General features: G+C 71.2%; 1 protein-coding gene across 1 annotated transcript in view; it reads right to left on the minus strand.

The window, feature by feature from the left end:
• Nucleotides 1-11581, minus strand: part of LOC143173912 (uncharacterized) — a gene marked incomplete at both ends in the record, with an annotated part of 28059 nt that extends 16478 nt beyond the window's left edge. Inside the window, 6 exon segments of the mRNA XM_076364029.1 lie at nt 1600-1745; nt 3271-3388; nt 3390-3463; nt 6970-7080; nt 8973-9206; nt 11468-11581. Coding sequence (XP_076220144.1) covers nt 1600-1745; nt 3271-3388; nt 3390-3463; nt 6970-7080; nt 8973-9206; nt 11468-11581 — 797 coding nt within the window.
• Nucleotides 11582-11796: the final 215 nt, after the last annotated feature.

Consider the following 11796-nt stretch of genomic DNA (forward strand, 5'->3'; position numbering starts at 1 on the left):
TGGGGGAGACACGGGGACAGAAGGGGACACAGGCACGGTGGAGACGTGGGGACAGTGGGGACATGGGGGTGGGGGGACATGAGGGTGGGGGGGACACGGGGACAGAAGGGGACACGGGCACGGTGGGGACATGAGGACAGTGGGGACATGAAGACAGCGGGTGACATGGGCACGGTGGGGACATGGGGACGGCAGGGGACATGGGGGTGGGGGGGACATGACCACAGTGGGGACACGGACATGGTGGGGATGCAGGGACAGTGGGGGACATGGGGACAGCAGGGGACATGGGGACGGTGGCATGGGCACGGTGGGGACGTGGGGACAGTGGGGACATGGGGATGGTGGGGATGCAGGGACAGCAGGGGACATGGGGACGGCAGGGGACATGGGGATGGGGGACATGGGGATGGGGGGACACGGGGACGGCAGGGGACATGGGGATAGGGGGACATGGGGGTGGGGGGGACACAGGGACAGAAGGGGACACGGGAACGGTGGGGACGTGGGGATGGTGGGGACATGAAGACAGCGGGTGACACGGGCACGGTGGGGATGCAGGGACAGCAGGGGACGTGGGGACAGCAGGGGACATGGGGACAGCAGGGGACGTGGGGACGGTGGCATGGGCACGGTGGGGACGTGGGGACGGCGGGGACATGGGCACAGTGGAGGGTCTGGCTGGGTCCCTGGGGTGGCCAGGGGACAATGCCGGGCGGAGTGTCCCCAGGGTGGGCAGGGGGGCCCCGGGGTGGCAGAGGGTCCCCAGGGTGGGCAGGGGACGATGCCGGGCAGTGTCCCCAGGGTGGGCAGAGGGTCCCCAGGGTGACACCAGGGTGGGCGGGGGGTCCCCAGGCTGTCCCCAGGGTGGGCGGGGGGTCCCCAGGGTGGGTGGGGGGTCCCCAGGGTGACACCAGGGTGGGCAGGGGACGATGCCGGGCAGTGTCCCCAGGGTGGGCAGAGGGTCCCCAGGGTGTCCCCAGGGTGGGCGGGGGGGGTCCCCAGGGTGGTGGGGGTGTCCCCAGGGTGGGCGGAGGGTCCCCAGGGTGACACCAGGGTGGGCAGGGGACGATGCCGGGCAGAGGGTCCCCAGGGTGTCCCCAGGGTGGGCAGGGGGGGTCCCCAGGGTGGTGGGGGTGTCCCCAGGGTGGGCGGGGGGTCCCCAGGGTGACACCAGGGTGGGCAGGGGATGATGTCGGGCAGTGTCCCCAGGGTGGGCAGAGGCTCCCCAGGGTGGGGGAGGGGGGTCCCCATGGTGGTGGGGGTGTCCCCAGGGTGGGCGGGGGGTCCCCAGGCTGTCCCCAGGGTGGGCGGGGGGGGTCCCCAGGGTGGTGGGGGTGTCCCCAGGGTGGGCGGAGGGTCCCCAGGGTGACACCAGGGTGGGCAGGGGACGATGCCGGGCAGTGTCCCCAGGGTGGGCAGAGGCTCCCCAGGGTGTCCCCAGGGTGGGTGGGGGGTCCCCAGGGTGACACCAGGGTGGGCAGGGGATGATGTCAGGCAGTGTCCCCTGGCTGGGCAGAGGGTCCCCAGGGTGTCCCCAGGGTGGTGGGGGTGTCCCCAGGGTGGGCGGGGGTCCCCAGGGTGGGGGTGGGGGGGTACCCTGGTATCCCGGGCGGCAGGCGCAGCGGTACCCCCCACCCGAGGGGGTGCAGGTGCCCCCGTGGCGGCAGGGGCGGGTGGCACAGGGGTCCTCCCTGCGGGCGCACGTGGGGCCCCCCCAGCCCGCCTGGCACTCGCAGGTGAACCTGTTGGAGGGGGCACGCGTGGGTGCTGGGCACCCAAGGGTGCCCCCAGCCAGCGCCGCGCCCCCCCCCCTCCCCCCAGGCACCCACAGGCATCCCCATGAGCATCCCCGAGCTCCGCCCCCCCACACCCCCCTGGCACCCATGGGCACCCTCAGGTACCCCCCAGGCACCCTTGGGCCCCGCCCCCAGGCAACCGTGGACAACCTCAGGCACCCCCACGGGCACCCAGGGACACCCCCACAGGCACCCAGGGACACCCTTGGGCCCCCCCCAGGCACCCAGACAACCTCGGGCACCCCCACGGGCACCCAGGGACACCCTTGGGCCCCCCCCAGGCACCCACAGACAACCTCGGGCACCCCCACGGGCACCCAGGGACACCCCCACGGGCACCCATAGACACCCTTGGCCCCCCCCCCCAGGCACCCACAGACAACCTCGGACACCCCCATGAGCACCCATAGACACCCTTGGGCCCCCCCCAGGCACCCACAGACAACCTCGGGCACCCCCATGAGCACCCATAGACACCCTTGGCCCCCCCCAGGCACCCACAGACAACCTCGGGCACCCCCACGGGCACCCATAGACACCCTTGCCCCCCCCCCCCCCCAGGCACCCACGGACAACCTCGGGCACTCCCATGGGCACCCAGGGACACCCCCACGGGCACCCATGGACACCCTTGGCCCCCCCCAGGCACCCACAGACAACCTCGGACACCCCCATGAGCACCCATAGACACCCTTGGGCCCCCCCCAGACAACCTCGGGCACCCCCACGGGCACCCAGGGACACCCCCACGGGCACCCATGGACACCCTTGGCCCCCCCCAGGCACCCACAGACAACCTCGGACACCCCCATGAGCACCCATAGACACCCTTGGGCCCCCCCCAGGCACCCATAGACAACCTCGGGCACCCCCACGGGCACCCAGGGACACCCCCACGGGCACCCATGGACACCCTTGGCCCCCCCCAGGCACCCACAGACAACCTCGGGCACCCCCCACGGGCACCCAGGGACACCCCCATGGGCACCCATAGACACCCTTGGGCCCCCCCCCAGGCACCCACAGACAACCTTGGGCACCCCCACGGGCACCCATAGACACCCTTGGGCCCCCCCCAGGCACCCACAGACAACCTCGGGCACCCCCACGGGCACCCAGGGACACCATGGGCCCCCCAGGCACCCACAGACAACCTCGGGCACCCCCACGGGCACCAGGGACACCCCCATGGGCACCCGTAGACACCCTTGGGCCCCCCCCAGCACCCACAGACAACCTTGGACACCCCCACGGGCACCAGGGACACCCCCATGGGCACCCGTAGACACCCTTGGGCCCCCCCAGGCACCCTCAGACAACCCGGACACCCCCACGGGCACCCATAGACACCCTTGCCCCCCCCCCCCCCCGCCTCCCCAAGACACCCACCCCCCCGGCCACCCCCCCCAGGCCCTTCCCAGCCAACCCCCCCCCCCCCCCCCCCCCGCCCCAGCACCCCGTGGGTGCTCACCCGTCGCCGTGGTCACGGCAGGTGCGTGGGCGCAGGGGCTGCTGCGGCAGGGCAGGGTGCCGGGGCGGCAGCGGGCGTCGCGGGTGCCCGGCGGGCAGAGGCAGTGAAGCCGTTGGGGCGCCGTCCACGCAGGTGCCGCCGGCGCGGCAGGGGTTGGAGGCGCATTCGTTGATCTCCACGTCGCAGCGGGGACCTGGGCGGGGCCGGGACACGGGGGGGGTTGGTGGGGGGGGGGCACCCTGGTGGGCACCCAAGTAGGGGGGGGGGGGGTTCCCAACACGGGCAATCAACGGGGCACCCGACAGGGGCACCCAGCACGGGCAATCAAATGGGGCACCCAACAAGAGCACCCAACACGGGCACCCAACATGGGTGATCAACATGGGCACCCCAACATGGGCACCCAACACGGGCACCCAGCATGGACAATCAATGGGGCACCCAACAGGGGCACCCAACACGGGCACCCAACATGGACAATCAATGGGGCACCCAACACAGGCACCCAACATGGGCACCCAACATGGGTGATCAACATGGGCACCCAACATGGGCAATCAATGTGGCACCCAACAGGGGCACCCAACAGGGGCAATCAATGGGGCACCCAACACAGGCACCCAACATGGACAGTCAATGGGGCACCCATAGGGGCACCCCAACACGGGGCACCCAACACGGGCACCCAACAGGGGCAATCAATGGGGCACCCAACAGGGGCACCCAGCATGGGCAATCAACGGGGCACCCAACAGGGGCACCCAGCATGGGCACCCAACATGGGCAATCAATGGGGCACCCAACAGGGCACCCAACACGGGCACCCAACTTGGACAATCAATGGGGCACCCAACACAGGCACCCAACACGGGCACCCAACATGGGTGATCAACATGGGCACCCAACATGGACAATCAATGGGGCACCCAACAGGGGCACCCAACAGGGCAATCAATGGGGCACCCAACACAGGCACCCAACATGGACAGTCAATGGGGCACCCAATAGGGGCACCCAACACGGGCACCCAACACGGGCACCCAACACGGGCACCCAACATGGGTGATCAACATGGGCACCCAACAGGAGCACCCAGCATGGGCACCCAGCATGGGCACCCAACATGGACAATCAATGGGGCACCCAACACAGGCACCCAGCATGGGCAATCAATGGGGCACCCAACAGGGGCACCCAACATGGGCAATCAATGGGGCACCCAACACGGGCACCCAACATGGGCAATCAATGGGGCACCCAACACGGGCAATCAACGGGGCACCCAACAAGAGCACCCAACGCGGGCACCCAACATGGGCACCCAACACGGGCACCCAACAGGAGCACCCAGCATGGACAATCAATGGGGCACCAGCATGGGTGACCAACATGGGAACCCAACATGGGCACACAATACGGACACCCCCACACAGGCACCCAACAGGGGCACCCAAAATAGGCACCCACTGGGTGCATGGGCTGCCGGCACCTTGTGGGCTCCTCTCCTGGGCGCTGGGCACCCAAACAGGGCACCCAAACAGGGCACCTCTGGGTGCAGCCACCACAGACATCGCTATAGGTCCCGCCCCGTGGGTGACAGCCAGGGGCACCCTGGCACTGTCCCCAGCCGACTGAGCACCCATGCCCCCCCCAGCACCCATGGGAGCACCCAGTGGGCACCGTGGCCCCCCCAGCACCCATGGGAGCACCAGTGGGCACTGAGCCCCCCCAGCACTGGTGGGGCACCAGTGGGCACCGTGCCCCCCAGCACCCAGTGGGCACCGAGCCCCCCTCCCAGCATGCATGGGAGCACCCAGTGGGCACCGTGACCCCCCCAGCACCCGTGGGAGCAGCCAGTGGGCACCGAGCCCCCCCCCAGCACCCATGGGAGCACCCAGTGGGCACCGAGCCCCCCAGCACCCGTGGGAGCACCCAGTGGACACCGTGACCCCCCCCCAGCACCCGTGGGAGCACCGAGCCCCCCCAGCGCCCGTGGGAGCACCCAGTGGGCACCAAACCCCCCCAGCACCCGTGGGGGCACCCAGTGGGCACCAAACCCCCCTCAGCACCGTGGGGGCACCCAGTGGGCACCAAGCCCCCCAGCACCCAGTGGGCACCATGACCCCCCCAGCGCCCGTGGGGGCACCCAGTGGGCACCGAGACCCCCCCCAGCACCTGTGGAGCACCCAGTGGGCACCGAGCCCCCAGCACCCAGTGGGCACCATGACCCCACCAGCACCCGTGGGGGCACCCAGTGGGCACCGTGACCCCCCAGCACCCCATGGGGCACCCAGTGGGCACCGAGCCCCCCCCCCCAGCACCCATGGGGGCACCAGTGGGCACCGTGACCCCCCAGCACCCAGTGGGCACTGAGCCCCCCCCCCAGCACCCATGGGGGCACCCAGTGGGCACCGAGCCCCCCAGCACCCAGTGGGCACCATGACCCCCCCAGCGCCTGTGGGAGCACCCAGTGGGCACCGTGACTCCCCAGCACCCGTGGGGGCACCCAGTGGGCACCGTGACCCCCCCAGCACCCATGGGAGCACTGAGCCCCCCAGCACCCATGGGCACCCAGTGGGCACCGAGCCCCCCAGCACCCAGTGGGCACCATGACCCCCCCAGCGCCCGTGGGGGCACCCAGTGGGCACCGAGCCCCCCAGCGCCCATGGGCACCCAGTGGGCACTGAGCCCCCCCCAGCACCTATGGGGCACCCAGTGGGCACCGTGGCCCCCCAGCACCCGTGGGGGCACCCAGTGGGCACTGAGCCCACCCCCCCCAGTACCCGTGGGGGCACCCAGTGGGCACCATGACCCCCCCAGCACCTGTGGGGGCACCCAGTGGGCACCAAACCCCCCTCAGTACCCGTGGGGGCACCCAGTGGGCACTGAGCCCACCCCCCCCAGCACCCGTGGGGCACCCAGTGGGCACCGAGCCCCCCCAGCGCCCATGGGCACCCAGTGGGCACCGAGCCCCCCCCAGCACCCATGGGAGCACCCAGTGGGCACCGAGCCCACCCCCCCCAGCACCCGTGGGGGCACCCAGTGGGCACCGAGCCCCCCCCAGCACCCATGGGAGCACCCAGTGGGCACCGAGCCCCCCAGCACCCAGTGGGCACCATGACCCCCCAGCACCCATGGGGGCACCCAGAGGGCACCGAGCGCCCCCCAGCACCCGTGGGGGCACCCAGTGGGCACTGTGACCCCCCCAGCGCCCGTGGGGGCACCCAGTGGGCACTGAGCCCACCCCCCCCCAGCACCCGTGGGGGCACCCAGTGGGCACCAAGCCCCCCAGCACCCAGTGGGCACCATGACCCCCCCAGCACCTGTGGGGCACCCAGTGGGCACTGAGCCCACCCCCCCAGCACCCGTGGGGGCACCCAGTGGGCACCGAGCCCCCCCCAGCGCCCATGGGCACCCAGTGGGCACCGAGCCCCCCCAGCACCTATGGGGGCACCCAGTGGCACCAAACCCCCCTCAGCACCCCGTGGGGGCACCCAGTGGGCACCGAGCCCCCCCCAGCACCCATGGGAGCACCCAGTGGGCACCGAGCCCCCCAGCACCCATGGGGGCACCCAGTGGGCACCATGACCCCCCCCAGCGCCCGTAGGGGCACCCAGTGGGCACTGTGACCCCCCCAGCGCCCGTGGGGGCACCCAGTGGGCACCGAGCCCCCCCCCCAGCACCCATGGGGGCACCCACCGGTGAAGCCGGGCTGGCAGAGGCAGTGGTAGCGGCCGAGGCCGTCCTGGCAGGCGCCGTGGACGCAGGGGTCGCTGGCGCAGTCGTCGGGGTTCACCTCGCAGTTGACGCCTGGCACCCAAGGGTGGCGGGGCCTCAGCACCAAGGCCACGCCCAGCACCCACCCATGCCCGGATGGGACCCAAGGCCACACCCAGCCCCACCCCATGCCCGGATGGGACCCAAGGCCACACCCAGCACCCACCCCATGCCCAGATGGGACTCAAGGCCACACCCAGCACCCACCCAATGGCCCAGATGGGACCCAGCGCCACGCCCAGCACCCACCCTGTGCCGAGGTAAGACCCAAGGCCACACCCAGCACCCACCCAATGCTGAGGTAAGGCCCAACGCCACGCCCAGCACCCACCAATGGCCCAGCTAAGACCCAAGGCCACACCCAACACCCACCCCAATGCCCGGATGGGACCCAAGGCCACGCCCAGCACCCACCTCATTCCCAGCTAAGACCCAAGGCCACGCCCAGCACCCACCCCATGCCCAGATGGGACCCAAGGCCACGCCCAGCACCCACCTCATTCCCAGCTAAGACCCAAGGCCACGCCCAGCACCCACCCCATGCCCAGATGGGACCCAGTACCACGCCCAGCACCCACTTCATTCCCAGTTAAGACCCAAGGCCACACCCAGCACCCACCCCATGCCCAGATGGGACCCAAGGCCACGCCCAGCGCCCACCCCATGCCCGGATGGGACCCAAGGCCACGCCCAGCACCCACCCCATGCCCAGATGGGACCCAAGGCCACGCCCAGCGCCCACCCCATGCCCGGATGGGACCCAGTACCACGCCCAGCACCCACTTCATTCCCAGATAAGACCCAAGGCCACACCCAGCGCCCATCCAATGGCTCAGATGGGACCCAAGGCCGCACCCAGCACCCACCCCATGCCCAGATGTGATCCAAGGCCACGCCCAGCACCCACCCCATGCCCAGATGGGACCCAAGGCCACGCCCAGCACCCACCCCATGCCCGGATGGGACCCAAGGCCACGCCCAGCGCCCACCTCATTCCCAGATAAGACCCAAGGCCACACCCAGCACCCACCCCATGCCGGATGGGACCCAAGGCCACGCCCAGCACCCACCCCATGGCCCAGATAAGACCCAAGGCCACACCCAGCACCCACCCAATGCCCAGCTAAGACACAAGGCCGCGCCCAGCACCCACCCCATGCCCGGATGGGACCCAAGGCCACGCCCAGCACCCACCCCATGGCCCAGCTAAGACCCAAGGCCACGCCCAACACCCACCCCAATGCCCGGATGGGACCCGAGGCCACGCCCAGCGCCCACCCCATGGCCCAGATAAGACCCAAGGCCACACCCAGCACCCACCCCATGCCCAGACGGGACCCAAGGCCACACCCAGCACCCACCCCATGGCCAGATAAGACCCAAGGCCACGCCCAGCGCCCACCCCGATGCCTGGATGGGACCCGAGGCCACGCCCAGCACCCACCCCATGCCCAGACGGGACCCAAGGCCACACCCAGCACCACCCCATGGCCAGATAAGACCCAAGGCCACGCCCAGCGCCCACCCCGATGCCCGGATGGGACCCAAGGCCACGCCCAGCGCCCACCCCATGGCCAGCTAAGACCCAGCACCACGTCCATCGACCACCCCCGTGCCCAGGTGGGACCCAGCGCCACGCCCAGCACCCACCCCGTGCCGAGGTAAGACCCAAGGCCACACCCAGCACCCACCCCATGCCCAGACGGGACCCAAGGCCACACCCAGCACCCACCCCATGGCCAGCTAAGACCCAAGGCCACGCCCAGCGCCCGCCCCATGGCCAGCTAAGACCCAGCGCCACGTCCATCGCCCATCCCCCGTGCCCAGATAAGACCCTCCACACACACCCCCCCCACACCCCCCCCCCCCCACCCCCCGGCCCTGCCCCGCCCTGCCCCGCCCATGCCCCGCCCCGCCCCCTTTACCGGCGGTGCCGGCGGGGCAGTTGCACTGGTAGGCGGCGATGCGGTCGATGCACTTGCCGCCGTTGCGGCAGGGGCTGCTCTGGCACTCGTCCAGCTGGAGCTGGCAGCGGTGCCCGGCGAAGCCGGGGGCGCAGGCGCAGGAGAAGGTGGCGACGCCGTCCCGGCAGGTGCCGTGGTGGCAGGGGTCCGGCCGGCAGTCGTCCACGTCGCGCTCGCAGAGGGGACCCTCGAAGCCTTGAGGGGTTGGGGGGGGGAGTGGGTGGGTGGGGAGCACCCGTGGGCGCAGGGCGGGAGATGCCAGGGGATCAGGTACACCCATGGGTGCAGGGCGGGTGATGCCACAGGGCTGGGGACACCCGTGGGCGCAGGGCGGGTGATGCCAGGAGGTCGGGAGCGCCCATGGGCGCAGGGTGGGCAATGCCAGGAGGTCAGGTACACCCATGGGGGCAGGGCGGGTGATGCCACAGGGCTGGGGACACCCGTGGGCGCAGGGCGGGTGATGCCAGGAGGTCGGGGGCACCCATGGGTGCAGGGCGGGGTGATGCTAGGAGGTCGGGGGCACCCGTGGGTGCAGGGCAGGTGATGCCAGGAGGTATGGGGCACCCATGGGTGCAGGGTGGGCGATGCCAGGAGGTCAGGGGCACCCATGGGTGCAGGGTGGGCGATGCCAGGAGGTCAGGGGCACCCATGGGTGCAGAGTGGTGATGCCAGGAGGTCAGGGGCACCCATGGGTGCAGGGCGGGCGATACCAGGGGGTCAGGGGCACCCATGGGTGCAGGGTGGACGATGCTGGAGGGGGGCAGGGGACACCCATGGGTGCAGGGCGGGCAATGCCAGGAGGTCAGGGGCACCCATGGGTGCAGGGCAGGCGATGTTGGGGGCTGGGGACACCCATGGGCACAGGGCGGGCGATGCCACAGGGCTGGGGACACCCATGGGTGCAGGGCGGGTGATGCCACAGGGCTGGGGACACCCGTGGGCACAGGGCGGGTGATGCCAGGGGGTCAGGGGCACCCATGGGTGCAGGGCAGGTGATGCCAGGAGGTATGGGGCACCCCATGGGTGCAGAGTGGGTGATGCCAGGAGGTATGGGGCACCCATGGGTGCAGGGCAGTGATGCCAGGAGGTCAGGGGCACCCATGGGTGCAGGGCAGGCGATGTTGGGGGCTGGGGACACCCATGGGCGCAGGGCGGGCGATGCCACAGGGCTGGGGACACCCATGGGTGCAGGGTGGGCGATGCCAGGAGGTCGGGGGCACCCGTGGGTGCAGGGCAGGCGATGCCAGGAGGTCAGGGGCACCCATGGGTGCAGGGCAGGCGATGTTGGGGGCTGGGGACACCCGTGGGCGCAGGGCAGGCAATGCCAGGGGGTCAGGGGCACCCGTGGGTGCAGGGTGGGCGATGCTAGGAGGTCAGGGGCACCCATGGGTGCAGGGTGGATGATGCTGGAGGGGGGCAGGGGACACCCATGGGTGCAGGGCAGGTGATGCCAGGAGGTATGGGGCACCCATGGGTGCAGGGTGGGCGATGCCAGGAGGTCAGGGGCACCCATGGGTGCAGGGTGGGCGATACCAGGGGGTCAGGGGCACCCATGGGTGCAAGATGGGCAATGCCAGGGGATCAGGTACACTCATGGGTGCAGGGTGGGTGATGCTGGGGAGGCGGGAGCTGGGGACACCCATGGGTGCAGGGCAGGCAATGCCAGGGGGTCAGGGGCACCCATGGGTGCAGGGCAGGCAATGCCAGGAGGTCGGGGGCACCCATGGGTGCAGGGTGGGTGATTCCAGGACTGGGGACACCCATGGGTGCAGGGCGGGCAATGCCAGGAGGTCAGGGACACCCATGGGTGCAGGGCGGGCAATGCTGGGGGGCTGGGGACACCCATGGGTGCAGGGTGGACAATGCTGGAGGGGGGCAGGGACACCCATGGGTGCAGGGCGGGTGATGCCAGGAGGTCAGGGACACCCATGAGTGCAGGGTGGGTGATGCCGGGGGCTGGGGACACCCATGGGTGCAGGGCAGGTGATGCCAGGAGGTCGGGGCACCCATGGGCGCAGGGTGGGCGATGCTGAGGGGGGCGGGGGACACTCATGGGTGCAGGGCAGGTGATGCCGGGGACTGGGGACACCCATGGGTGCAGGGCGGGCAATGCCAGGAGGTCAGGGGCACCCATGGGTGCAAGATGGACAATGCCAGGGGATCAGGTACACCCATGGGTGCAGGGTGGGCGATGCTGGGGGAGGGGGGAGCTGGGAACACCCGTGGGTGCAGGGCGGGCGATGCCAGGAGGTATGGGGCACCCCATGAGTGCAGGGTGGGGTGATGCCGGGGGCTGGGGACACCCATGGGTGCAGGACGGGCAACACGAGGAGGTCAGGGACCCCTGGGTGCAAGATGGGCAATGTCGGGGTTCCGTGCCCACCCACGGGTGCCGGGCGGTCAGTGCCGGGTTCCGTGCCCACCCATGGTGCTGGGGGTCCCGGGGAGGGGCTCACCCTCGGCGCAGCGGCACTCGTAGCCGTTGGGGCGGTCGAGGCACTTGGCGCCGTTGCGGCAGGGGGTGCTGGCGCACTCGTCCATGTCCGTCTGGCAGGTGGGGCCCGAGAAACCTGGGGGGGCACCCATGGGTGGGGGGGGGGGGGGGGGGGGGGGGGTCAGATGTGGTGAGGTCCCCACCCCTGCCCCACCCTGCCGTGGGCCCCCCCCCCAACTCCCCCTCAGGGCACCCCCAGAGCTCTGCACCCACCAAGGGCCACCTTCCCCCCCCGCCCCGAGACCAGGAGCCCAGGGGTGGGTGCCCAGGGTGGGTGCTGGGGTGGGTGCT

Source organism: Aptenodytes patagonicus, unplaced genomic scaffold, assembly GCF_965638725.1.
Source record: "Aptenodytes patagonicus unplaced genomic scaffold, bAptPat1.pri.cur scaffold_452, whole genome shotgun sequence".
Lineage (NCBI taxonomy): Eukaryota > Metazoa > Chordata > Aves > Sphenisciformes > Spheniscidae > Aptenodytes > Aptenodytes patagonicus.